General features: G+C 51.2%; 12 protein-coding genes across 12 annotated transcripts; 6 read left to right on the plus strand and 6 right to left on the minus strand.

The window, feature by feature from the left end:
* Window positions 1-208: 208 nt before the first annotated feature.
* On the plus strand, window positions 209-3,371 carry MRS44_015714 (uncharacterized protein; the record flags this gene model as incomplete). Its single annotated transcript, XM_065619318.1, has 6 exons — window positions 209-274; window positions 328-405; window positions 498-1,411; window positions 1,464-1,558; window positions 1,648-2,421; window positions 2,674-3,371. The coding sequence occupies 6 exons, from the start codon at window positions 209-211 to the stop codon at window positions 3,369-3,371; spliced, it is 2,625 nt and encodes an 874-aa protein (XP_065475390.1).
* Window positions 3,372-3,647: 276 nt separating this feature from the next.
* MRS44_015715 (uncharacterized protein) lies at window positions 3,648-4,991 on the plus strand (the record flags this gene model as incomplete). The annotated part of the gene is made up of 1 exon (XM_046276781.2): window positions 3,648-4,991. One exon carries the CDS (start codon window positions 3,648-3,650, stop codon window positions 4,989-4,991), a length of 1,344 nt encoding a protein of 447 aa, XP_046130142.2.
* Window positions 4,992-5,634: 643 nt separating this feature from the next.
* Window positions 5,635-6,957, plus strand: MRS44_015716 (uncharacterized protein; the record flags this gene model as incomplete). The annotated part of the gene is made up of 6 exons (XM_046282123.2): window positions 5,635-5,964; window positions 6,017-6,142; window positions 6,197-6,278; window positions 6,338-6,444; window positions 6,496-6,779; window positions 6,837-6,957. 6 exons carry the CDS (start codon window positions 5,635-5,637, stop codon window positions 6,955-6,957), a joined length of 1,050 nt encoding a protein of 349 aa, XP_046130141.2.
* Window positions 6,958-7,111: 154 nt separating this feature from the next.
* MRS44_015717 (uncharacterized protein) lies at window positions 7,112-7,522 on the minus strand (the record flags this gene model as incomplete). Its single annotated transcript, XM_046276780.2, has 1 exon — window positions 7,112-7,522. One exon carries the CDS (start codon window positions 7,520-7,522, stop codon window positions 7,112-7,114), a length of 411 nt encoding a protein of 136 aa, XP_046130140.1.
* A 481-nt stretch (window positions 7,523-8,003) lies between these two features.
* MRS44_015718 (uncharacterized protein) lies at window positions 8,004-9,102 on the minus strand (the record flags this gene model as incomplete). Its single annotated transcript, XM_065619319.1, has 3 exons — window positions 8,004-8,164; window positions 8,217-8,341; window positions 8,393-9,102. 3 exons carry the CDS (start codon window positions 9,100-9,102, stop codon window positions 8,004-8,006), a joined length of 996 nt encoding a protein of 331 aa, XP_065475391.1.
* A 1,605-nt stretch (window positions 9,103-10,707) lies between these two features.
* On the plus strand, window positions 10,708-11,430 carry MRS44_015719 (uncharacterized protein; the record flags this gene model as incomplete). The annotated part of the gene is made up of 1 exon (XM_046281394.2): window positions 10,708-11,430. One exon carries the CDS (start codon window positions 10,708-10,710, stop codon window positions 11,428-11,430), a length of 723 nt encoding a protein of 240 aa, XP_046130138.2.
* A 608-nt stretch (window positions 11,431-12,038) lies between these two features.
* MRS44_015720 (uncharacterized protein) lies at window positions 12,039-15,626 on the minus strand (the record flags this gene model as incomplete). Its single annotated transcript, XM_065619320.1, has 5 exons — window positions 12,039-12,933; window positions 12,994-13,080; window positions 13,131-15,321; window positions 15,390-15,450; window positions 15,504-15,626. 5 exons carry the CDS (start codon window positions 15,624-15,626, stop codon window positions 12,039-12,041), a joined length of 3,357 nt encoding a protein of 1,118 aa, XP_065475392.1.
* A 976-nt stretch (window positions 15,627-16,602) lies between these two features.
* MRS44_015721 (uncharacterized protein) lies at window positions 16,603-17,936 on the plus strand (the record flags this gene model as incomplete). Its single annotated transcript, XM_065619321.1, has 6 exons — window positions 16,603-16,954; window positions 17,011-17,109; window positions 17,169-17,339; window positions 17,402-17,411; window positions 17,467-17,702; window positions 17,761-17,936. 6 exons carry the CDS (start codon window positions 16,603-16,605, stop codon window positions 17,934-17,936), a joined length of 1,044 nt encoding a protein of 347 aa, XP_065475393.1.
* Window positions 17,937-18,044: 108 nt separating this feature from the next.
* On the minus strand, window positions 18,045-18,941 carry MRS44_015722 (uncharacterized protein; the record flags this gene model as incomplete). Its single annotated transcript, XM_046270336.2, has 1 exon — window positions 18,045-18,941. The coding sequence occupies one exon, from the start codon at window positions 18,939-18,941 to the stop codon at window positions 18,045-18,047; it is 897 nt and encodes a 298-aa protein (XP_046130136.2).
* A 191-nt stretch (window positions 18,942-19,132) lies between these two features.
* On the minus strand, window positions 19,133-19,631 carry MRS44_015723 (uncharacterized protein; the record flags this gene model as incomplete). The annotated part of the gene is made up of 2 exons (XM_046270335.2): window positions 19,133-19,172; window positions 19,225-19,631. 2 exons carry the CDS (start codon window positions 19,629-19,631, stop codon window positions 19,133-19,135), a joined length of 447 nt encoding a protein of 148 aa, XP_046130135.2.
* Window positions 19,632-19,888: 257 nt separating this feature from the next.
* On the minus strand, window positions 19,889-20,863 carry MRS44_015724 (uncharacterized protein; the record flags this gene model as incomplete). Its single annotated transcript, XM_065619322.1, has 1 exon — window positions 19,889-20,863. One exon carries the CDS (start codon window positions 20,861-20,863, stop codon window positions 19,889-19,891), a length of 975 nt encoding a protein of 324 aa, XP_065475394.1.
* A 446-nt stretch (window positions 20,864-21,309) lies between these two features.
* MRS44_015725 (uncharacterized protein) lies at window positions 21,310-25,695 on the plus strand (the record flags this gene model as incomplete). Its single annotated transcript, XM_065619323.1, has 10 exons — window positions 21,310-21,409; window positions 21,458-21,750; window positions 21,803-22,735; window positions 22,797-22,874; window positions 22,955-22,987; window positions 23,232-23,271; window positions 23,559-23,620; window positions 23,670-24,757; window positions 24,811-25,514; window positions 25,586-25,695. The coding sequence occupies 10 exons, from the start codon at window positions 21,310-21,312 to the stop codon at window positions 25,693-25,695; spliced, it is 3,441 nt and encodes a 1,146-aa protein (XP_065475395.1).
* Between the last annotated feature and the right edge of the window lie 394 nt (window positions 25,696-26,089).

Consider the following 26,089-nt stretch of genomic DNA (forward strand, 5'->3'; position numbering starts at 1 on the left):
TCAAATACGAGTCGATTTCCCCTTATCCTTCGCATACACGTCTCCTAGCCGAGCCATCCGTCTAGAAACCGAAACCGAAACCGAAACATCGTTCAGATCCGAGAGCTCCATAACTTGACTGGTCTGTTTTTTCTTGTTATCAGTGACGAGGCCATCTCAGCCACAATAGCAGAGAAATCAACCGGGGTGTTTTTTCCAAGGTCCAGTCATGCAACGCTGCCGACACAAAAAGTCTCGAAAAGGCTGCCTCGAATGCAAGCGACGACACATCCGGGTTCGTTAACTTCCATACAATCTTTTGATACATCTTTTGACACATGCATCTAGTGTGATGAGGGAAGACCTATCTGCGCAAACTGCATTAGTGCCCGGCGGAAATGCGAGTACCGCAAGCCCAACGCCTCGGTAGGTGACGTTTCCCTTGTCAAGCTTGCCAAGAGTGGGCATCGCGCCCGCTTGTCACTCTCTTGTGTCTTTAGCTGACAATTGGACCCTAGGACCAGGATGTTGCATCAAGGCTCCCCCCACTGGCCACCCTGGGCCTCAGTCCAGGCGCTGGCGTAGCCAACCTCAATATGCATCAACTAGAGCTTCTGGTTCATTTCTCTTTCGCCATCTACGTTCCAGAACTTGAAGAAGACCATGATGCGACCAAGTTGGTTCTAGAAGCAGCTCTCAATGCCGAGTACCTGATGCTTGAGGTGTTGGCACTATCGGCTCGGCACCTATCAGCAATCCGTCCAGATAAGGCAGCCTGGTATCTTGACCTGGCCTTTGAGTTGCAAACGAAGGCCATCCAACTATTCAACACTAATGCTGCCCAAGATGAATCTGTGCAAAAGCTCCTATTTTCCTCTATTCTTGGCCGCCATATTCTCGTTGATACGCTTGTCAGCCGTGATCTTGAGTTCGACCAGTTTGTCGACCGCTTTATACAAGGTATGCGCGTTCACCGGGGTACAAAAGCGGTAATGGCAGCGTATGAGTGGGAGCCTCTCCTTAACTCGAAGATTGGCTCTCTGATAACAAAGGGAATCGATCCTCTTGGTTTTCACGACCCAGGTCCCCTTCGCCCACACCTCGAGTCACTGATATCCCAGGCAACTCGACTTGACGCAGATGGCAAGCTTGCATGCGACAAAGCCCTGCGGATGATAGAGGGCGCCTTAGATGATCTTGAATCCCCGGAGAGGAACAAATTCGGCCTTCGGATGATATTTGTCTGGCCCATCTTACTACCCGAGGGCTTTATCGGCCTTCTGGAACAGCGCGTCCCTGAAGCGATCGCCATTCTAGGTCGCTATGCTATTCTTCTACAAGCGGGACGAAGGTTATGGCAAATCAAGGACGCTGGAGAATATCTATTAAATCTCGTTTCTGCATTCCTGGGCCCTGGGTGGGAAATGTGGCTGTGAGGAGTTGCATTGAGAGCAGATAGAGGTAAATATTGCTCGCATCCTTAGTGGGACTGGTGGCACTGGCCTTGCCGCGAACGACCCAAAGATATGCTATGGCTTGATAATTTGGGACGAGTTAGTTGGAGAGAGACCCTTCATTAGTAATATGGAATGCGAGATCTGATATCAATTGCGATATTTTCAACTCAACCCCGCTAAAGCTGACGCTCAGCAACCACACCATTGACAGGTCGCACTTCAGAAGTCAATTCGGAGATGATGGAGCTACATTCTCACGGCGTTGACCACGACTTCGAGTTGGAGCTGATGCTGCGCTTCCCTCGGGACATGTCGAAGTCTGAGCGGTTCAGCGCGAACTTACCAACAACATGGCCATCCTTTCCTCTCCCGCGGGGTCTCGAAGATTGGGAGCATTACAGTGATGATGAAATTGCAAAGAGAGTCCTGGCTGATGCCAATCCGCTAGACTTCGAAGCTCGATATCTGTACTTTCGAGTCCGCCGAACGTGGCTTCTGAATTGCGACGAAAGCCATGACGAGTGCCGATTGCGACAATCTGGGCGCGGATTCTGGCCGACGAGAGCCATCTACGTTGGAGACCACCCCAACTTGAGGCTCGTCGAAGAACTGGACGACGAAAAAGACTATGTTGTAGTGTCTCACTGCCGGGGTAAGCCGACGGAAGAAGAATGGAAGCACTTCTGTACCACTCCCCAAAATTATCACCATCGCTTGGACGGATTCTGTTGTGATGACCTGCCCAAGACGTTTCAGGACGTGATTATGGTAACGCGAGAGCTCGGGAAGCAATACATTTGGGTTGATGCCCTCTGTATCATCCAAGGGCCCGACGGTGACTGGCAGAGCGAAGCTGGGAAGAGGGAACACGTCTTTGCCAACGCCTACTGCACCATCGCCGCAAACTCGGCCAAAGGGTGGAAGGACGGTTTCCTGGAGTCAGGACTCTGGGATAAAATCAACCCAGAAAGCATGGATTGCGAATGTTTGTTTGATTCAGAAGTCAGTGAGGCGCCCTTGATGCAGAGAGCCTGGGTCCTCCAGGAACGCGTGTTATCACGGCGAATCATTCATTTTACGTCGGGGGTTTCGAATGAAAGACCTGGGCATACGTATTGGGAATGTGGCGGTGGAATCCGCTGCCAGTAGTTTTCAAAGCTGAGCCCGTGAGTTTGCAATGAGAATACCGAGCCGAGGATGAAGTCAGGTTGACATGACTCTAGGCCGATCTACAAAGACACATTTATTCGTGACCCCTACTTCCCAGCGCGACTCAAGGACGCATCATATTTTCGCGCTCTTGATTTTATGCAGTCCTTTTTTCGGGAATACTCATTAGCCGGGCTCACATACAAGTCCGACAGAGACACGGCAATATTAAGCCTGCTCAACCGCATCAGCCATGAACTCGACACAGAGGTAAGATATGGCGTTATTCGCTGCTTTCTGGGTAGTCTCCTCTTGTGGAAGCGAACTGCCGAGGAACTGACGCCCCCGACCGACTTTGGACAACGGGCCGTGCCGTCATGGTCTTGGATGGCGTACGACGGAAGCATCGAGTTCATCATCATGTATGATTACGAGCTGAGGATACCTCGCGACGCGGACCTTGGATTCGCTCAAGATGGGAAAGAACTAAACGTCAAAGTCCGGCGATTCGAAAATTGCCAACTAGGAGAAGCCAAGCGAGGTGGTGGCTATTCTGTCTCCGATGGAAGCGAAAAGATTGGGACACTATGGTTCGACATGAAAGACCGCATCGAGTTCAAGCACTGTGTCGTCGTTGGGGCTGGTGATACAAAACCCGGTCAGAAAAAGTTCTACGTCCTAGTGGTTCAGGAGGAGCCAGGCAAAGGAAGACACAAGAGGTTGGGAGTTGGCATTTTGGGTGATGGTTATGTGTCCGTGGAGAGTGAGCCTGGACGACTTGTGTGATGGCGAATCAGAACCTCTTTGGGGGGATTAGTCAAGCCGTAATTTCGGATTAACTATTTCACCGCTCTCTTAAACCTTTCCTCTTTTGGATGTTTACGAGTTGCCGTATTTTGGTTTCCAAGGGATTAAACAGCTGCCTAGAATATTTTAGAGGTAAATCAAGGGGGATGGACTGATTTATTGTTATATAAAGCTGTTTTCCGCGACATGTTGGACTCCTCTCACTTGAATACTCAAAATCATCCTCCTCACGGTCTTCTTTACCGGCTTCCCAACATGACCACCACCTCCCCCAAGGCTAAATCCATCAACGTGTTTGCACGATGGCGGCCACTCGCATCAGATGAGACCAAGTCGGGCGAGATGCGGCACAGCAAACAGCCAGACTCCAAAGGGCTTTACTCTGTCTCTATCAAACCTCAAGCATCGTCCAAAGATCGCCCATGGACGAGTCCCTCCGCGTTCCATACCATCTTTGGTCCCGAAGACCACAACTCCGAGGTATACAATACTGTTGTGGTGCCCAACATCTCCAAGGTTCTCGTTGGTGAAAACTGCAGCTTCTTCGCGTATGGACATTCGGGTAGTGGAAAAACACACACCATTCTCGGTTACGATTTTGAGCACAGCCAGGAGCTTGGGCTGTGTCTCGCTGCCGCCAAGCAACTATTTGCAGAGATCGAGCACCTTCAGACGGGGAACGATGGGCAAGAGCTAGGTATCGGATTCAGTTTGTTTGAACTGCGCCAGAAGTCAGCCTTTGATCTTCTTAACAACAGGTCTGAATGCCACGTTAGACAAGGTCCTGACGGGAAAGTCCACATCCGCGGCGAGACCGAGATGCTAGAAGGAGGCAAAGTCCGGGTTCAACCCATTGTTCAGCGGCCATGCTGGAAATTCGAGACCTTCCAACAAGAGCTTGTCCACGCCCTTGGTCAACGTGCAACAGGCTCTTCGAGCGTGCACGACCAAAGCTCCAGGACTCACGCTGTGCTGGAACTGGAGATTGTCAGTCAGTCCTTGATTGATGCGAGAATGGCTTTGGTCGATCGCCAGTCCGAGCTTGTGCCCGTGGGAAAGCGCGCCATAGACGTCAGCATCGAGGAGGATATGAAGAGCGTCATCCAGACGAAGGAGGGAGGGTGGGCACCCAACCCCGACTACCAGAAGGATGAAGCTCGCATCAGAGCAGTCGAGGATGAGAAGGCCCTATTTGAGGGTCGTGTCGCAGCCGCGGAAGAGCAGGTCCAAGCGATCCTCAAATCCAGCCCCTCTCCGTGTTTGGGTGCGAAGATGGTATTTGTTGATCTCGCCGGCGCCGAGTACTCGGAAGACAATGCCGCTCGAATGCGAACCTTGAAGCAGAGTCCCCAAGAACGCCAAGAGGGCCGGCAAATCAACAGCGACTTGCTAGCATTGAAGGAGGTGATGAGGGCTTGGTCCAAGGGGTCAAACAGGATCCCGTTCAGATCTTCGACTTTGACGATGGTGCTTCGGGAGCATTTTATTGCCACGGGGAGTTCTACTATTATTGTGACGCTATCGCCTGCGCAGGATCAGTACGCGGCGACTCTCAACTCGCTGAGATATGCAAGCCTTGTTGGAGCTGCTGGTGTTTGATGCTGCCAGGTAATGGGCACAAATCAAGGAGCATTATTGTAACCATTATTTAGTTGAGCTCACTAATAGTGAGATGTGGTTGAAGAATGCGAGTGAAACTCATCATAGATCCCATCGCATCCTTGGTCGTATATAGGTAGATAGTTGCAAACAGACTCGGCTCTGTTCTCTGGAATTCCCATGTATGCCGACCGCGGCCCGTTTCGGAGCCGACTCGGCAGTCGTGTTCTTGTATCGTTTCAGGATTACCAATACTGTGAAGACCTCTGTTTAGAATTTAAGAGGATGTTCAACCAAGGTAGTTAGAAAAGTACCATGAGATCCCGTCTTGTATTTTGCTGGGCCGGGGGTGCTGACAACTCCCACCTCACTCGTGATTTGGTCTGACCTTTTTTCTGGCACCTAACTAGGCACTCACGTCATAGACTTAAAACCCGGCTCTTGAGATAACGTTAAAATGAATAACTAGGAGCGGAGAATAATTGACGGGGGAGGGATTAATAACGTATCTTTCGGTCCTTAAATCCGACCGAGACTTGCTTACAAACCACCAGGTGATGGATCCCAACTGATTGGCCTCCTATTTAGCACTGAACAGGCCCTTGCCAAGTATCTCGTCAAACCAAACGCACGAGCGATAACAATGCCTCACAACATTCTTATAACTGGCGCCTCCGGCTATCTCGGAGGAGATCTCCTCGCAGGTCTCTCTGACGCAAATTTGCCACCATATGGAACACTTTACGCTCTCGTTCGCACCCCGGAGCAAGCCAAGGCTGTGGAGCAGCATGGCGCAAAGCCGTTGATCTTTGACGTCAAAGACGAGGCTTCTGTTCGTGGTGCAGTTCTAGAGAACGAAATCACCATCGTTTTCTTCCTGATCGACGCTACGTCTTCTGTTTCTCAGGAGCTATTTATCAAGGCTCTTGGTGAAGTTAAGAAGAAGACTGGCTCCGAGGTTCATTTGTTGCATGTGAGCGAAATGTTGTTTGTTTGAAGGATAAGGGACTGACATGGCTCGATAGACCTCTGGTGCTAAGCTGTTCTCGAGTCATGCCGGCGCTCCTACAGATCGTGCACTGCTTGATGATGACGCAAGTCTCTATGACATCCAGGCGGCCCAGCGCGCAAATGTTGACGCGTTTAAACCAGTTAGTCTTTGGTCTCTAATGCTGTCTTCATTTATCATACTCATGCAGTCACAGGTGGTTGAAGTTAACAAGAAAATCATTGACCTGGCTGAAGCCAACCAAGTCCGCAGCTATATATTTGTACCCTGCATCGTTTGTATGTTCTCCCCATGAAGTGTTTTGAGATATATTGACTGATCATATTCGTGTATATAGACGGTAAAGGTCGAGGCTTTGGTAATCCGATCTCCATTCAGATCGTGGCCATTGTCAAGGCAGCTAAGGCAATGCGGCAAGTGTATCGAACGGATCAAGGCCTTCCTGTATGATCCCACCAACTAGTGTGCTATGACTGAGCTAATCTGAACAATTAGACCTGGCCTGTCTGTCACGTAGCTGACAATACCAACCTATACATCGAGATTCTCCGCGGAATTCTAGAGAACAATGATATCGGCCACGGAAAGGGAGGATACTACCTTGCATCTTCGGGGAGCGTCGCTTGGGACCACATCTACTCCCAATTCGCAAAGGCTCTCGCTAAGCGGGGCCTGGTTGACGACGAGACGGTCCGGGATGCGGATGATGAGGCTTTGAACGGCATGGCTACCGCTCTCAAATGCTCCAGGGATTTTGTTGCCGTGCAGCTTGGGGGAAAGTGAGTCGTGATCCTTTGACACTGATGGTAATGATTAAACTGACATGACTCATCCAGATGCACTTTTACTGCCGCTCATGGAAATAAGATTGGCTGGAAAGCTCAGTATGAGCCGGAGCATATCCTTGAAACGGCGGAGGACGAGGTGGACTGGATTTTGCAACACTTGAAGGACTGAGTTGAGTAGATCTTTGATGCCCGTGGAGCCGGTAGTTAGGTCTATCGATCGTTTCTGTCATCTCGTAAAAGGGACTGCAATAACCCTTTCATGAGGGGAAAAAAAAAACCCTCGGCAGTTTCTGGTATCTATCACAAATAATTCACGCTGAAATTTACAGATACGATGTTCCTCCAGGTGATGTCCCATACCCTCCTCCCGCCGCCGTTCCCAACGCTCCTCCACTCGGTCCGCCATAGACGCCTCCATATACACCTCCCGACACGCCGCCATTTGGTCCTCCATTTACACCCGAATACACTCCTCCATGGATACCACCATATAACCCCCCATTCGACCCATCACCTCCCGATGGCGAAGAGGCGTACCCGCCTGGTGCGTAGCCCGGGCCAAGTCGGTCATCAGATGACGGCCTTGGGCTGGCGTCGGTTCTGAATTTGCTGTTGCTTAGACGAGCGGTGGCCTCGGCTGTTCTGCGGCCTGTGGGCTCGGCTGGTGATGGTTGTGGTTCTGTCTCTTCTTTGTCGTCTTTTTGTTTTCTTGAGAAAAAGTTTGGGAGACACATTGTCGTGATTTAGAGTTTGGACTCGCGTACGCGTCTGTTGTCACGCGTTTGGCTGTTGTAATGCACGCCAAAAGTATCGAGAGAAACTGGAATATTGGCTTTGCTCTTGTGACTTTTGGTGGAACGTGGTAACAGAATTAAATTGGGAGCCTCAACATTTTCAACGTCTGCAGAAAATATGCTTAAAATATAAAATGACAAGTGGCTCAGCGCTCGGCGATCCCCGAGACGCGTAATCTTGGTTGCGAAATTGGCCTCCCAGCCCTCGTGTTAGTCCTGGGCTGGGATCTGCACTGCCCCGTCAATACGTGCGCGGCGATAAGTCACGATTTGAGTAAGGATTAAAACACGTGGAACTATTAAAGTTATTGAGCCGCAGCCTAGCTCTTGGAACTATTTTCGCATGGCCGGTCAATCGGGGTAGCCGTTGCGCTCGACTCAAATCCATTCTCACAGGCCTTGACCCACAGCCGCCGTTTCACTACTGTTGGCCAAGAGCAAAGTTTCTTCGTGTACCAAAGAATCCAACATCAAGCGTCACCAGATCCTCCAAATATGACAAGTCAATGCTAGCCAGTGTCGAATTGTCCTCTTCAAAAAACTTGGCGACACGGAGTGCAGTCCACCTTGGGTTCTCATCGGCTGTTGGCATGGTTAGAATAAGTACGGAGCCAGCGAGTTACCAAGAACTTACCGATCCAATGACCAGCTTTCGGAATAATGTCGAGCTCAAGATTTGAGGAAATTGGTTCGAAAGATTGACGAAGAATAGATCTAATTCCCAGACTTGCTTCACCTCCCATTCCGAGAAGAGGCACCCTAAGACGGCTTCCATTCAGCTTTCACTGGAAAAACTGAGAGTCTTGGTACACAGTCGCGCTTGAGAAAGGGCCAAGCATTGCTTTGAGGAATCCTGGCTTTGAGATACTTGAAGTGTATCTGTTCACCGTATCCTCACTAAAGCTTGCAGGGCCAGAGTAGCTGCCGTGGAAAAAGTACCATTCCAGAAACTGCTTCTCTTTGCCCGACATGAGAAACTCTGCCAAGTCGGGGACCTGGAAGAAGGCAAGTTGCCAGTTCTGATAAAGATCCCAATAGGGCGCCGGATTGGAGCTCTGTTCATATCCGAATCCTGGGAGGGGATATTCGGCGAGGACAAGTCTCTTGACCAAGCTTGGGTGCTGGATGGCGAGGGCCGTGGCCATGCCGACGCCTTTGTCGTGCGCAAAAACGTAGGCCGAAGAGACATTCAGAAAATCCAAAACGCCCTTGAGGTCAGCAGCTGATGCTGCCGCACTGTAGTTTCCGTCGGGGGGAATGCTCGAATCTCCGGCGCCCCGGTTGTCGGGGGCAATAACTGTGTAATTCTGGGCGAGAATAGGACCGATGAACTGCCATGTCAAGCTATGCTGAGGGTTTCCATGAACGAGCAGAACTGGTGGACCAGAGCCAGCATATCGAAAGTGTATGCTGACGTCGTTCAAGGCAATGCGGCCATGTTCCCAGGTGTCAAAGTCGTTTATCGCTCCTAGGGCTGCCGGGAAGGCGAGAGCGGAGAGGGCAAACTGAAATGCTCGCATCTTGAAGTTGGAGTTTTAGTTTGGAGAAGGATGACCCTGTTGAGATTGCCAAAGCCCTTGGACGGGATACGCCCGTTTTTATAAGCAAATTCTACTCTACTGTCGTCTGAATGATGATGAGTCGCTTGAGGCTCAAAACTCCGGCTTCTCCATTGAGCAAAGGTCACTTCTCCTTTAGGGCAAAGGCGTCTGACAAAGCACCTGATGCCAAGGAATCTCGCCATAGAGATCCCATCTTTACCGGGGCGGTGATGACAAGATGGCTGGGATTGAGGCTTATTACTTGCGGGGAGGATGACTTTTCCACGAATTGATTTGTTCCTGGAGTGTGCGCCAACTTTTGGTCTGATTGATAATACTGGACCATGGAGGGGGCGGAACCCAGATGCCGAACACTCCGCTCGCTGATAGTTGCCCTCATCCCCTTGAAATGCGTAAGGTGCATTTAGGTGTTGATAAAGAATGATTCAATGAGCATAGAAAAAGATAAGAGGTGTAAGCTTCCTTAGATAAATTAGCCTAATGCAAAGTATTAACAATTTCTCATAGCTGAACAGCAACATGACTATTAACACAGCCAAAGGCGCTCACTTTGGTTCCCCAGCGAACGCATAGATACGGCGGGCAATTGGCGCACAATACCTAAAATACACCTTATGCATTTCGAGGGGATGATACACATCCAGAACCGTATTTTTGTCGTCGGAATTCATGAAGTCTTTAAATCTACGGGGTTATGTGGGCCACGCGAAAAAATGTTGTAGCCAGCATCAAGTTCGGCGTCTAAGCTGAGCAAGGCATACCTAGCTTCTTCCTGACCTCTGCCTTGATTCGCGAGGTAGATGAACCTGACAGGCACCGTGTTGATCATGCTGAATGAAGAGTGAAAAGATAGCAGGCAAACAATCGTGGATATCGAAATATCAGAATTAATTCACTAGTCATTGGTAAAGCACAGTCGTCTAGACGCCTGGGTGTAAGTGACCAACGATGCGAATGAGACCACCAGTTGTGCAACCTCGCCTAATACAAAGTGTGAAAGGTAGATCTCGCACGAATAAGCCTTTGTTTTTATTTTCTCCCTTTGGTGACGGCGATGCCGTAAGTTCAACGTCTGCATGACACGAACTTAATGCATAGGGTAGAGCCACCTGACAGGCAACACATACGCGACGTGCTTGGGACACGACTGAAGACTCTGCGAGCGATCGGATACAACAGCTTGCCTCTTCAAATTGAGCACTTACCGCTATCAGCGGTAGCTAGCACATAAGAAGGCTGGTATGGGATGCAATACTTTTAACAAAAGAGATCGAACTAGTCATTCGAGCAATCACTTAAACATGAAACTTTCGGTCAATTACAACGGCCACACAACGTTTGAAGTGATCCTGCTAGGTAACAAAAAAGAGTTCACCACTTGCATATCATCAAAAAGCTAACAGAGCCTGAATCAAAACAAATTCAACAACTCAAAACGCGAATCTGTCAGCCATAAAAGCTCACGACGCCCCCAGTTTCGCCTGTCATCAAGCAATCTCTCACAAACCAAACACGGATTTCGAAAGTCAGCAAGAACCTTACGCGGGAGACACCAATCTCACAATGTCGCTGGAATTCCTGAACCGCCTTCCTCTGGCGTGTAATACGTCCGCCGACCAAATGAACTGGACTTGGGAGGAATTCAACCGGAGCCGCTACTTCCCCGATTTCGGCACATGCGTATTTTCAAGCCTAGCTGAGGAGAGTTTCTGGATCATTGGAGTCATAATCATCATCGATGCTATCTTTTGCGGCGGTCAGCTTGGCTGTCTCATGAGATCTAGACAAGAATCACTCACCAACGCGGCGAATTCAACACTCTCCACATCCAACTCTGACCATCAGCGCAAACCACAAGCTCCCTGTTGGATGCAGCGACACTTGAAGTCCCGACTATGGATTGCATTGGCAATAAAAATTTGCTTTCTCATGAACATTTTGGTCTTTTACCAGGGCGGCGCGGTTCTCGTCACAGCATGGCGCCTCAGCATCTTCTACCTCCAAATGACCTTTCCAGTGTGGGAACCTCGGGTGCTATCATTCTTGGTCTACACTCCGATGCTGATTATTATGCTACTGGGCTGGGCTTTCGTACTTTGTGCAGGCTACTCTCTTGTCAAGATTCAGATCGGCCTTATAAAGGAATTAGTCCACCTGTACCAAGAGAATCCGAAGAAGACAGTCAAGAACGACGATGTGGAACTTGGGGACTTGGTCGATGAGGAGGATGATACATGCCCGCCGATTTATGATGGATGGCAGCAGGCTGAACTACGGGTGCTTTAGGGAAGAGAGGATACTCTTGGGGACATTGGGTCAGATTGCGAAGATGGGTGTCTGTGGGAGAAGTTATTCGCGATAAGAAAGAATAAATGCGGTTCTCATTCAATCTTAAGGACTGAATTCTATCCATTGCCCTATCCCTGATTCTCGAAACGTTTGCGAGCGCGGGGAAGATGCAATACTCCATCGTATGATGCTACCACCTCAGCCATGGCCTGCAACGGTCACGGCATGACTTTGAAAGGAGTGAAGCGGGCTTCATGCTCAGTTTCAAGGCAGTTACAGGGGTATCGAGGCTCTGGCCTAACTAGATTATAGCTTCCATACTCGATTTATAGATCCTAATGCCGGACCGTAACCGACCCAGGTATGGAAGCCATGATAACCCAATTCCGGTCCTAGCTTGCAAGCCCACGAGCAATCAGTAGGTGGTGAGATGGCTTGATCTTTACCCTCACGATAGTTCCGAGCGACTTGCCTTGTCAGGTGTGATCCCTCTTTCATATAGCGTTAACATTGACCGACATGTTCAGCTACTTTGTAGTCTATAATACCTCTTATCGAGGCTAACTCCTCGGCCCAGAGACGGACATGCTAGCTCTCAGTCCTGTTTAGCCCATAGACCACAAGTCGATAGACCTGGCCACTGCCCTCTTGCTCGACCCAGCCCCGTTGGCGATATCCGTAATATTGGTCCTTGGAATAGCTAAGTCCGGGTCCGAGCTGTTGTTAGCACCGATACTCCACACAAGACACCCGTATTCAGACTTGTCCAAAAATATACCACCTCCGCTAACACTGCTGTCTGAGTCACACTCAGTCAAGAGCCCTAGAGATGTGCGGCAGTAGTCGTCTAGCGTGAATTCGGCCTGTGGTTTGCAGCCGTCTTGGCTAGAGGACGTGAAAACTTGCACCGTCACGGAACTTGTGTCGCTGAAAATGAATTCTCGATTCGCAGTCCCGTTGATCGGCACTGTACTGCCGTTGCAAAAGGTGGATGTCATCACGTCGTTTAGCTTCCTGGGGTACATCTTGAATGGCTTGAACTGCTCGAGCTCGCAGACAGTCCGGCATCGCTGGAGTCCGTCGTCTCCTTGTCCGGCGTCCAAAGTCGCCATGATGGGGCACGATGCAGATGAGGTTGGGGCGTCAGTTGTTCTGGTGCCAAAGATCGAGTCAAGTTCGGATTGGGCATGATCGGCCGCCGCGTCGATAGCTTCTTGGCTCTCTACCATGTCTGGCCACTGTTCCATGGGATGGAACGGGGTGACTGTTGGGGAATGCGAGGCAGTGCTTATCTCTGTTTCCGTCAAGCTTTCAGTAGCGCCTTGGACGTTGCAGCCGTAAACGGTTCCGCACATGGCGGTAACCTGGCTCGTCACAGTGCTGGTCGTCGTAGCATCGACAGAAACGCTGTAGGAGGTGCTCGTCATGCATAACTCGGCTGATTCGGTCTCGCAATCTGTGGGTTCCTCAGAGAAGGTTGGATTGTTGTCTTCCCCAATACTAGAGGCGACGTATTAGCATCCGAGGCCCTCATGCGTGTTTGTCTTATGTGTGACTTACGTGAATTCTGGCCAGTCCGGGAGATTCCCTTTGATGTTGATTTCGATACCAAGTCCCGGGGGGATGGAGATCGATGGTGGGGGACCCCTGGGATGTTATTAGCAAAAGTACCTAACCAGCAAGAAGAAGGCTCTTACGGCGGATAAATGCCAGGCGGACGGATCATCTTCCACCCAAAGATGGGTCCGATACAGATGTTGAAGAACCACAGGTTGCAGGGGATGACGAAACCATCATCTGTCGGCTTAGGTTCATCGACTGAGGTTGTCACTGGGATGACAACATTGTCATCGGTTGTGGTAGTTGGAGGAGGGGTCGTCTGCGTCGATGGAGATGAATTGCCATCACCATCACGGGATGTGACCTGGCTATCCCCTGTTGTGGGTTGGCCCTCTGACTCTGTTTGCTCTGGCTCAGTTTGAGTTGTCGCGTCGCCTGGGTTAGTGGTGGTTTCGTCGGAATCCGTCTGTGAGGTGGGCGTCGTGGGAGCCGTGGTATCGGATCCGGTCTTGGTCTCAGCACTTGTCTCCGATCCCACAGTCTCTTCCGAGGATGCATCGCTACTTTCTGTAGATTGGGATGTAACAGGGTTGCTTGTAGTCTCAGCGTCTGTGGTCTCGGTAGCAGGATTGTCAGACTCGGTAGCCTCAGATGTAGTAGTGCCAGGTCCGGTGGTCTCAGCATTGCTTTCTGTAGACTGAACTGTGCTGGGGCTATTTGTCGTTTCCCGTTCGGTGGTCTCAGTATCTGAAGCGCCTGACTCCGTAGTCTCAGCTGCAGTAGTCTCTGCATCGCTTCCTGTGGACTCGGTGGTGGTCAAGTCACTTGTATCGGGTGCAGTGGTCGCAGTTACGGTTGACTCCTGAGCAGTAGACGTAGGTTCGGTTGTGTCGGAGCCATCAGTGGCAAGAGAAGACTTCTCACTTGTTGTCTCGGTCCCGGGAGTTTGCGTGGCGTCAGTTGCAGAAGACTCTTCCCCAGCGGTCTCAGTTGCGGTAGTTTCCTGCGGAGTGGATGTGGCTTCAGTTGCATCGGAAGTACCGGTAGGGAGAGAAGAGCTGTCGCTTGCAGTTTGAATTTCAGTAGCTTCAGTGGCGGAAGTCTCATCCCCAACAGTTCCGGTCTCGGTAGTTTCCTGGGCAGTGGTGCCCGTTTCTTGGGCATCTGAGCTGCCAGCGAAGGTGGAAGAGCTCTCATCTGATACGGTAGATTTAGTAGGGAAAATCGTTGATATTTGGCCATCTGAGTTGGTAGTTTCAATACCAGACAAGGTGGCTGAATCAGTTTCGGCCGTCGACACTTGGCCATCTGAGCCAGTCGAGCCAATCTCTGTCTCTGGAGGGACAATGGTAGACACTTGCCCGTCAGACTCTGTAATCACCGTGGGGACGGTTACGTCTGAGTCAGTCGCAGCCTGAGAGCCAATGGTTGACGTCTCGCCGTCAGATCCCGTAACAACGGTCGGGACAGTCGAATCGATATCCTCAGTTGTCGGAAGGATGGTTGAGACTTGGCCATCTGAGTTGGTGACAACTGTTGGAACAGCTGAGGTGACGACGTTCCCACCAGAAATCGTCGAGACTTCGCCGTCCGAGTTGGTAATAACAGTTGGGACAGATGTGTCGGTATCCTCAGTGGTGGGAGAGACGGTTGAAACCTGGCCATCCGAGTTGGTAACAACGGTTGGAACAGCGGAAGTGATATCGTTGCCATCGGAAACGGTCGAGAGTTGGCCGTCTGAGTTCGTAACAACAGTTGGAACAGCTGTATCGATGTCCCCAGTAGTAGGAAGGATAGTCGAGACTTGACCATCCGAACTCGTAATGATGGATGGGCCAATAGTATTTGACTCGGTGCTATCGGGAATGGAAACAATCGATGACTGGCCGCCAGAGTGGGTAATGACGGTGGGAAAGTCCGAGACGGTACTGTCAGGTGGCACGATGGTTGAAACGACACCATCAGAACCAGTGACGACTGTAGGAACAGCTGACTCGGTGTTCTCGTGGTGGGAAACTGTCGGCACTTCTCCGTCTGAGTTGGTAATCACTGTGGGGGTAACCGATCCTGTATCATGGTTGGTCTCACCCGAGGCGGTGGTGCCGGCGGGGGTAGTCGAGTCGTTGTCGCCATTGGACGCGGTTGATGCACCAGCAGTGCTAGAGATTCCATCAGAGGAACCGCCTCCCGAGACAACCCCGGTGGGCTCTCCTGGTCTCTCGGAAGTAGAGGCATGATTCCCGGAGGAATGGCCAGAAGCACTCAAGGCTGTAGTAAGAGTGCCGGATATCTCGGAATCAGTGGTAGGATGTTCAGGGGTAGGCTTGACTATCGTGATGATAGTAGGGATGCAGTTGGGCCGCCGCGAAGAAGTGCGAGTAACCCGCGGGTAGCACATTTCATTGTGTCCGCAGCCCCATCCCTCACGGCAGCAACCTGCGCCACAGCACTCCCTGCCTGAAGCGAAAGAGTTAGCAATAGTCCACATATGCAGACGGATGGCAACGTACCGGGGCCACAGATGTGTTGAGGATGTCTCCCCCTCTTTGGGCAACAAGTTTGATCTTGCTCAAGAGCTTGGCATTGATGGCCGCAGAGACATAATCCAGCCTGGCAGTCCGGCTCATGGCCATATTTCGACGCCGAAACCAAGTGGCTGCTAAGGAAGAGCAGGATTGGGCCGACGGTGGAAACCCTCATGTTGGCAAGCAGATGGCCCAGGAGGATGTATCATGAAGGAGCGATAATGACGTGAACGAATGGAGAGCCAGCAAGCTATTGTCAGAGAAAAGAAGGGATGCTCCTAACATGAGCTGCTGTCCGATCTGTCAAGACGGCGTCCTGCTAGTAGATGTATATAACTGTTGAGACAGAACTATAGGCGGCTGGCCAAAGCCCTTCACCCGTGGCTATGCTATGATCTGCCGGGCCAGGGAGACGCAACATGATCCTGCCCACGTTCATCTGATGGACCAACGCGCAATTAATTCATGTTGAAACAGGAGCTGCATATCAGACGGAGGGAATACCCGTGCGGAGGCGGGCCGATGCCAGCACAGCCCACTGCAGCAGATCATTGGTTATCGATGCTACACGAGCGGAGATTGAGTCCCGATATTGTTGTGTGACTTTCTTGGCTGACGTCTCGTGTCAGTTATATTTAATAAATGCAACGGTGCTGCGGTGGTGCTTCGATCCGATCCGTATAGCCACATGCGCTAATCTCCATCCCCTGTCGAGTCTCCTCTTTTGTTTCCCATCTCCAGATCTATGTGAAACAGATATTCCTTTCAACTGAACTCAGAAGCTCCGCGAGTATGCACCCGCTCTATTCTGGTGACCAGATGGTCAGACAATGGCCAAGGCGGTGCTGATCCTGATCCTTTTGGGGGTTTCATGTTATGTACATACTCCTAATTCCTAATTACGCGGATAAAATGACAGTCGGGCATTGGCTCTATGCTTTATTATCACCGATGCGCCATCTGGTCCAATGCTTGATGTTATATGAGGGGCTTTCAGGCTCACTGTCTCTGTCCACCATCATTCATTCGTTCCCCTTATTCATTCCCTCTCTTGATGCCATTGACGGTTGCTGCATCCGCCAGCATGTCGTTCAAGTTCTCGCCCTCGTTGGCCCCTTGGCTGGCGAGGCTAACTATTCTTCTCGCTTTCGTCTCCCCAACCATTCAGGGTACCATTTCTGCGCGCGCGGGCACCATCGACGACGTCTTCCACATAAAGACGGGCACTGAGAAGGGTGGCTGTGATGACTACGACGTAGTTCAGTGGTGGAATGACGGGCGCGTTCTCGCTGGCGCTGCAGACCAAGTTCTGAGGAATGCCAGAACCTCCAAAGCTAATGGTGTCACGAATTCCGACAGTCAAAAGCACCTATGGACTTTTTTCAAGGTCGATGCGGCTGACGACTCTTTCGACTCTACTGTTGACACCATGATTGGTATGTCTCGAAGTGTTACCTTCCTGTGGGAGCAAAGGCTAACCCCCAAACGTTAGCCAACTTGAAAAAGGTGCGCGACGCCATCGACGATGAGTCGGAGGGCGAAGATGGAGACGACAAGCCGTGGATCTTTTGTGACAGCACCTTTCAAGCTGGTAAGCCCCCCCATTTCCCCTTACTCTTGTCTCTTACACGCTGACATCTCGTGACGCAGAGATGAAATGGACTGCCACAGCTTTGATCGAAGGCACAGGCGCCGAGGATCCGGACAAAAGGCAGATGAGGAAGGTCTATGCAGATATATACGAGGTCAACTACTTGGAAGTCAAGAAGAAGAGAGACAAGGCGTCCAAGACTGAAAGAGCGAAGATGCCCCAGCCCTTTGGTATGTGTTCCCTCTTCAGCATGCCGTATTCCGCAGCAAAAAGTCTAACACGAGGCCCCCAGTCCCGTTCTGGTGCGACGACTTGAAGGCCTTCCGCTATGATGAGCCGGGCGACTACTGTTCCAAGGGTCGCGGCAAGCAGAAGACCAACATGGGCGCCACCGACGACAACCTGCAGCCAAACACCCTCACCTTTTGTCCCCAAAACTGGGGGGAATGCTGCTCGCTACCCAAACATGTTTCAGTTTCCTGATGTGACGGCGGAAGGCGTGTCGATGGAGGAATATACCGTTGAGGCCTTGACGTTTCTCCACGAAATGTTCCACTTTGCGTTGGAGAACGAGAACACGCCAGACACGGCATGTGAGTTTGGTCTCGAGCATTCAGGGTGTCGAAGAGAGCACTGACATTGTGTCTTTAGATTTACTGGGCGAGATCGTCGGGTCGGATGTCCTCGCGGATGGCGCGGCTATCACGCAGGAGCAGGCAATCGCGAATCCCGAGTCATGGACCCTATTTGCACTGGCATGCTACCTTGGGACCCGGTTCCCAGATTACACCTGGGCCAGCACCAAGTCCAAGCTTAGGCAATCCTAGTTGTGGAGAATATAGGTATATTCAACATCTTGGAGGGTACTGAGTCCGAGGAGATGAATATCATGGAGGAACCTCAGGGCAACGTAAAGTTGCGTAGTCCATGATGCTTCAAAGAGTACCCATTCCGCTAGTTACATCTTTAAGTCTCCTCCTTTCACGCCTGTGACTTCGCGTTATGTCGTCGTCGTATATCATGTTGAGTGGCACAAAATCCACATGAACCGATTCCCAACCGAGAGCGCCGAGATCTTTCAGGTGTCGCTCGAAATCATCTACAGCGAGCGGATAGACGAGATCACTGCCCACATAAACAATCCTCTTCTCGGTGCTTTTAAACTTATCCTCCAGTTCCTTGCTCTTCCAATGATGACACCACACGCTTGCCAGTACCTTTTCTTCATTCCAGGTCTGCAGCTCATCGATCCATCCAAAGACCGGAGCCTTTGAATAACAGCGCGGGTTGGGTATCCCGGTATGGACGAGCATCTTTGATTTCTTCACCTCTTGCTGAGTCTCGAGGGAGAGCGAGGCAGGCCAGTAGGCAGTGAAAATCTCGGTGTTGGGGGTAAATCCGCGTCCGAACATTTTATTGGTGAAGATGATATCCTGGGTATGTGTGATATGGACTCCCAGGTTATCCATCAACTGTTGATACTGAGGGGATGATTTGAATTCCTCATAGGCCGTGGGCGAGTTCCAGCCAACAGCCAGGACGTAGTCTTGGGGAGAGTCTGAGTCTGTAATGCGCCCGTAGGCTGGGGTGTTGATATGGCCACTCCAGCTACAAAGCGGCTCAAAGATGGTGTCGTCAAGAGGATCGGAAGCTTTGAACCTAGTCCATGTGGAAAATCCAGGCCATTCAGAAAACGCTTTTTGGGCACACATGGTGATGGACGCGCTGTCGGAGATGAGGTTGGTTGGCTCTGATAGTGGCCCGGGGGTGGGGAGGGCTTTTATAGGGGCTTGGGGAGCGTGCTTGCCGCCGGGGATGCACAGGCCTGCCATATTTGTTTGTTTCAGGGTTTTGATGACGTGGTCTTGGCACCGAGTCTCAGGCGGATCAGGCAGAGAGTGTTGCATTTCTTTCTCATTCAAAAACAAAGAAGAAGAAGGCACTATTGGGAAGATTATTGTGGCGACCGACCAAAAACTATGTATTGTCTTGACGTGCCCGTCTATGTAGGGTTCCTAGGCACCTAGACTTGGTCGGTTTCCCGATTGGCATAGGATGACAGCCTGCGACGTTTATATGAGCAATCGCCATGGTACTCGAAGAGACGCAACTTACTCGATCAAATTTCCGTCTGGGTCACGAACGTAAAGGCTCTGTATTGGCCCTTGGGCCCCTGTCCGAGCCACAATCCGTCCCCCTTCGAGAACCTCGATCCCTTCATTTCCGAAACTCTTGAGCAGGTCATCGAGCTTCACGCTGTCGTCGACAACAAAGCAAAGATCCGCGGTGCCAGGCAGCGCAGTCTCTGCTTTTGGCTCAAATTCTTTCCCTTTCTGATGGAGATTGATCTTTTGGATTCCGAACTTTAACGCAGTCCTCGCAACGGTAGGGTCAGATGGTGGCCTGAATGTTTCAACCCTCATGCCGAGATGTTTGGAGTACCAGCTGGCCGTGGCGCCTACATCGGTACAGGTTAGGACGAGATGATCGAGGGCCTTGACGACAGCTCGTGGTTTCGACATTGCGATAGGCCGTGGACGATTTTGGTGTTTGGAGATGGAGTGGAGAAACAGCCCCAGCGAATGGGTTGGGATGGCCACTGTCTTAAATAGTTAGGCTTTCTGGTGAGGGCGTGCGTCACTCCATGCATTGGAGATGGCCAATAGCCGAGGCATAACGCCGATTCACTGAACAACACAAAAGTAGCTGAAAATCCACGTAGCTTTTATAGAATGATATTGGTTAATAATCTACCTAACCTGAGAGCCCTGGTATAAAATCAAGCCGTAAAGCACCCAGGGAAGATGGCATCCTTGTGCTGATCGAACCATTCGCCGTCATGCGCCAAGATAACCTCGACCTTGGGAACGCTTCCCAACCCCTCGTCGCGAATTTGTCTAATCTTTTGTACTGTTTCGGCTGCAAGCGCTTTATCCATATGTATGCAAACATTCATACCATTCTCAACCCATTCAGACATCTCTGTCAGGCCGTCCAAAATTCTTGGATGATGGCACGCATCTCCAGCAAGATACACGTATTGATCCTCTGCAACGCGTACGAGAAGATTTGTGTGCCCAATGAGATGGCCAGGGCTATCAACTATGAAGATGAGGCCATCGCCGAAGAGGTCTATTGCGTTCTCGAATGGTCCAAGTGGTTTCCAGTCATGAGAAACACCGGGCACCAGTTGAGCAAGTCGTGGATTTGCTGGCCGAGCAGATCCACCATCGCTCTCTGAACCTGGGCGCCGAGGTCCTTGTAGTTCAATCACGCGACCGATTGGGAGAAGATCTTTTTCAAACTTGGCGGCGGAATGATAGTTCATCCCATGTTGTAGAAGATCCTGGGTCCCAGATCCGACGATGAAATGCGCCTTCTCGAAGTCACTAGGCGTGCCCACATGATCGTAGTGAACGTGGCTAAGAATAACAGCGTTGATGCTGGATGGAGTCAAACCACCTCGTCGCAAGGATTCACTGGCATCTGGAAATGTGTGGATCGGTAATCGTGTGGATAGGTGAGGTTGAATGTCTGCAGGGTATTCATCCAGGTTCCTCCGCATGCCGAGGTCGAAGACCAGCTTAAAGTCTGGACTGAGATGATGGATCAGAAATGACATGGATGGAACGGTATTTCGGATAGATTTATCTCGCTGGTCGGCGCAGAAGAAGTGCTCGGGGAGTGTGAGAAACCCGCTCGGGAGTAAAGACACCCGTGGAAACGAGAACGGTTGCCTTGGTGAGTCGGACATGACGGCTCGTCGTTCTTGGGTGAAGGCCTAATGGAGAGCGAAAGTAGACGTTTCCGAGGTATGTGGTGCAATGGAGGGCCAGGGTATGGTGTGATGGCTATGGAATGACAGGTAAGAGAGTACGAAGAGGCCATAGGGAGAACATGCGTTGGAGGCAGGTCGGAGTTGTGGAGGTTGTGGAGAGGAGTTGGAGAGACCCGCTGACACCAACTCTCCACGACATCTCCAACGATGAAATAGCCGAGGCACAGGGACAGCCGCTCGATGTCAACCTGGATCAAGATTGCATATTGACCAAGCACTGGATATAGGAGAGTGGAGAGAACGCAGCGGCCTAGGCCACTAAGGCCATAGAAATATATAGACAGCGGAATCTTGGGGACAGTAGGTAATCGCAAAGGACGGCCCTGGATGAAATTTCACTTCTACATCCTCACTAAACCATAATGACATTATTCCAAGAACAGTCACTTGTCGTACCCAACTCGACCTTTATAGAGGGAGGTTGGTTGACGGTTACCCAGGATCAATGCTTTGTCGTCTATGGTACGTGATATAAACAACGCTGATGTGAGCCCTGCTGATACGATCCAGATCCGGCCGCGTCAAAGCCCGTGGCATATGTCCCTGATCTAGACTCGCGACAATGTGAGCATGCAGTGGACGCTGCAAAAGAGGCTCAGAAGAAGCTGGCCCTATTGACTGCCAAGGATAGAAGCCGGCTGCTGAGGAAGTGGTTTGATCAGGTTCAGGCGGCAGCCGGTGATCTTGCCAACATCATCACTAGTGAAAATGGGAAGCCTCTGGCAGAAGCGAAAGGAGAAGTGAAATACGCCAGCGACTTTATCGACTGGTTCTCTGGTGAAGCAGAGAGATTTGATGGAGCGGTAAGCGGACTCAAAACTCGTTCGGACGAGTAAGGAAGCTCAGATATTTCAGGTCTACCAATCCTCGAATCACAATAGCCGTATCGTCACCATCAAACAACCGGTGGGTGTCGTTGGCATCGTGACACCATGGAACTTCCCAGCCGCCATGGTGACAAGGAAGGTCGCTGCAGCTCTCGCAGCGGGGTGTCCATGTGTGATAAAGCCGGCACCCGAGACACCTCTGAGCGCAATTGCTCTGGCTCATCTTGCCCACCAGGCGGGGTTTCCAGCAGGATCTTTAAACATTGTGACGACCAGGAGACACACGGTGCAGGTTGGCAAGGTCTTGACCCAGCATCCAGACATTAGGAAGTTCTCCTTTACTGGCTCTACGGCAGTGGGCAAGGTGCTTGCCGCACAATGCACCGGCACCATGAAGAGGGTCAGCCTGGAGCTTGGTGGAAATGCTGCAGTTATTGTCTTTGACGACGCAGACTGCGAAAAGGCCGTCGAGGGCATTATGGCGAGCAAGTTTCGCCTCTCAGGGCAGACGTGCGTGTGTGCCAACCGTGTTTATGTTCACTCCGGGATATACGACAAGCTGGCGGCTACGCTCGTTACCAGGGTCAACCAGCTCAGGCTCGGGGCTGGACATGACCCAGAGATCACTCTTGGACCCCTCATCACCGAGGCTGCCGTGGAGAAGGTCGACATGCATGTCCGCGACGCCGTGGCACGAGGGGCGAGAGTATTGACGGGAGGATCTCGAGCGACCAAACTTGGAGCAACGTTCTTCGAGCCGACAGTTTTGGTCGACGTGGCCGCGGACTCGATATGTGCGACTGAGGAGACATTCGGACCCCTTTTGCCTCTTTTCAAGTTTGAAAATGAGGAAGAAGTCATCAAGCTTGCGAATGCTCCTTCAGTTGGTCTCGCGGGTTACTTTTTCACTCAGGACATTGCTCGTGCGTGGCGAGTCGCCGAGGCTCTGGAGGTGGGCATGGTGAGTTTGTCCCCTGTGCATCATGAGTCCCCAGCTAACCATGACTGTGCGCATCTCACAGGTCGGAGTCAACACTGGGCTTATTAGCAATGTCGCCTCGCCGTTCGGTGGCGTCAAGGAGAGCGGACAAGGTCGAGAGGTGAGTTTCCCAGCTGGAAAAGCCATTGCCGGATTTTTTCCCCATGCCTGGCAGAAATTTCTAACAAGACTCGCTACTAGGGCTCCAAATTGGGAATTGAAGAATTTCTTGAGGTAAGACTCCTTATCCACCACCACTTGAACAAAAGCGGACTGAGTTAACACCGACCCAGGTCAAGAGTATCACATTTGGATTATAGAATGAGGAATACCGCATTGATATTATATTGAAAGTTATTTCCTGGATTAGAATTCTAGCATCAAGGAGCTAAGAGCTGGCGATAGTTTGTGACGGGCCAGAGGGTTCACGGATTGTAGCTTAGGTGAGGCGGCATTAGCCTATATGGTGAGTTAGTAGGCGACCAAACTGGCTTCAGACAATCGCAACAAGACATCAGGTAGGGAACAAATCTCCATCCAGTTGCGTTTTCCGTGAAAAAGAGTCCATAGTTTATCTGCGCGTCAATATGAGCTATCGACTGGATGGAATCTACACGGCTAATTCGAACTATTTGGTGTCAGTCATTGCCAGGGGAAGAATTGAAAAACGTATGCCTGAGGCACTCATATTCGGTCAAAAGTATCACCCCGCGTATGAATAAATATGACACTCAAACCTCGCTGCATCTCTACTTGACCTTGCGCCGACCTCCACTAGGATGACCACTGTTGCCCCTGTTCACAGGTGCTCGCACTGCTCCCGAGAATTTGGCCGAGCCGAGCATCTTGTACGCCACGAGCGGACCCGTACGACGCGATTCCCTCACCTTGTCATCCTGCCATGCTAATGCTACAGTTAGACACGAAAGAAAAGCCATATGGCTGCGACTTGTGCACCCAAGCTTTCTCCAGGAGGGATCTTTTGCGAAGACATGAGTGGAAGGCGCACCAACGTGGACGGCCGCCAAAGGGCAACGAGAGGGCGACGAGAAGAGCCGGAGATGGCATGCAAAGACAGGACATGGCTTCGCCAGAAGATGAGTCCCCGTCAAGTCATTCCCAGATTCAGCCAACTATAAATCTACCGGTGAGCATTGAAATTGCCGTCATATTAAGCAGGAAAGAAGGTTCTAACCATGGCCAGGACCAGCAGTGGCTGAGCCATCACCCGCAAGACTCCTCGTCATCATTGTTTGGGACAAATGTGTCAATCCAGGACTCCTTCATGCCCGACGAGGTGCAATGGCTCCAGACTCTTGACGAACTCGGTCCAAACGCACTGGACCAGTTTAACTTTGCTGCCTTCCCTTCGTGTGATTGGGGGCCCGGTGTGCAATTTGGCCCCGGCGTTGGAACTGTTCAGCTCAGCAGACAATCTCTATTCTCTCTCCCGCCGTCTCCTGAGCTGCAACCCCTTGATGATGCCTCACCGGGCAACTCACTTGCCGGCGCCGAGCTCGCCATCACGGAAGCCTGCTGGCTCCATCTCCAACAAGAAGCGCAAAGATTGAAGCCGGGTTACGTGCTGGTAGGCAGAGATGTTCTCTGCAGCTACATCGATCGTTACTTTGACAGCTTCAACCGTCACCAGCCGTTATTCCACCAGCCAACCTGGACACCTAGCGAAGCCCCCGCATTTCTCATCTTTGGCGTATGTGCCAATGGCGCTCTGTACAGCCTGGAGGGGTCAACAGCCCGAGACTTGTTCGAGTTCGCGACGGCACTGATGCCTGCCTCAGGTGGCGGGTTGCCGAAACTGCAGGGCATGATGGTCTTGACAGCATTTGCTGCTTGGGGTGGTGAACCCGATGACCTCGACAAAGCACTCCAATACTACGGCCCAATGACGATTTTGTTGCGGCGGGAGTGGGCCAGGATGCAAGGAATCGGGCTTCCAGCAAATCCATCTTGGAGAGAATGGCTTCAACTAGAAACATTGAAGAGGTAAAAACAAGACCCTCCGTGGCTTTGCTAGACTTCACTAAGTTATGAAATAGGGTAACGGGGTGCATTTTTACCTTGATGACTCTGTTGAACGTAGCTTACGATGTGCCTTCGCCCTTTCTATACGAAAAGGAACACGAGCTGCCGTCGAAAGAAGACAAATGGGACTACAAGGCTGAAGAAAAGTGGATACAAGCATGCCAGCGCTCTACAGATTGCACAGAATCTCAGACTATGGGGTCTATTATCGACCAACTCGCCGATGAGTCGTCCCCTGTTCCGCCAAACATCGGCACCTTTGCCTGCCACCTGGTCATATCCTTCCTGCTCCAGAAGATTATCCTCTCTCATCGAGCCCAGATACCTAACGGGACCGAAGAATTGTCGACGCGAGACGAGTTTGCCAAGCTCCTAAGCCGGTGGCAGCAAATCTTCAAGCACATTTCAAGCTTGGGGTCGCCACCTGATGACCCGCGGGAGCCTATGCTCTTCAACAGTACCGCAATATCTCGAATTGCATACATCCGACTTGCCTCGGACTTCTCCCACGTGAGAAGGAGCTTCGGGGTATGCTCTGAAGAGCAGGTTGTCAAGTTGATTAGGTCCACGCGGCCCCCCAGCCGTGGATCGGCGACCACGCGGGCAGCGTTGCAAGCCTGTCTTGCCCTCCGAACGCCTACTCAACTGGGATTCCAGGTTGTGGCGCGCACAAGCTTTTGGTTTTGGAGCGTGCAACATTCGCTGAGCTACTTTGAGTGTGCCTTGTTTCTGTCCAAGTGGGCGCAATCAGTCTCGTGTATTCAAGACTTGTCTTTAGATGAGCAAAAGGTTCTTCGCTTGCTGAAGCAGCTAACGGGGGCGAGTGGCGAACATGCAAGGGGCGAGGTTTCGAGGCCACTCTCCGCGCTGGTCCTGATGAGATGGGCCGAGCTGCTTGATACTGGGACGACGACGGTGTGGGGTATCATGCCGAGGATGGCGAGGATATTGACTCTGTATGCAGATACAATGACATGAAGATGGGAAGGTTACGGGCCGGCCTGTCTTTCGTACCAGTTTTAGTGCGCGTACACGGTGTACTGCAGTGGTTCCTTTTCTAATACTACATGGGAGGGGGCGAGTATTCGGTGCGGTCCTCGAGATGAAGAATATCCATACCAACCTCTGGCGAGTGTAGTGTTTAATGATGCCATGAGGTGGCTACCGCATTATGCCTAATAGTCTCTTATGAATACTGCCCACTGGCAGCAATACAGATTCACACATTCACACAGGCGATTGGTGCAAGCTATCCTTGGGGCAATAGGTCGAGTCTATACTAAACAGGTCAAC

This window comes from Fusarium solani (genome assembly GCF_023522795.1).
Source record: "Fusarium solani strain SB1 chromosome Unknown bctg00000011, whole genome shotgun sequence".
In the NCBI taxonomy this organism is placed as follows: domain Eukaryota; kingdom Fungi; phylum Ascomycota; class Sordariomycetes; order Hypocreales; family Nectriaceae; genus Fusarium; species Fusarium solani.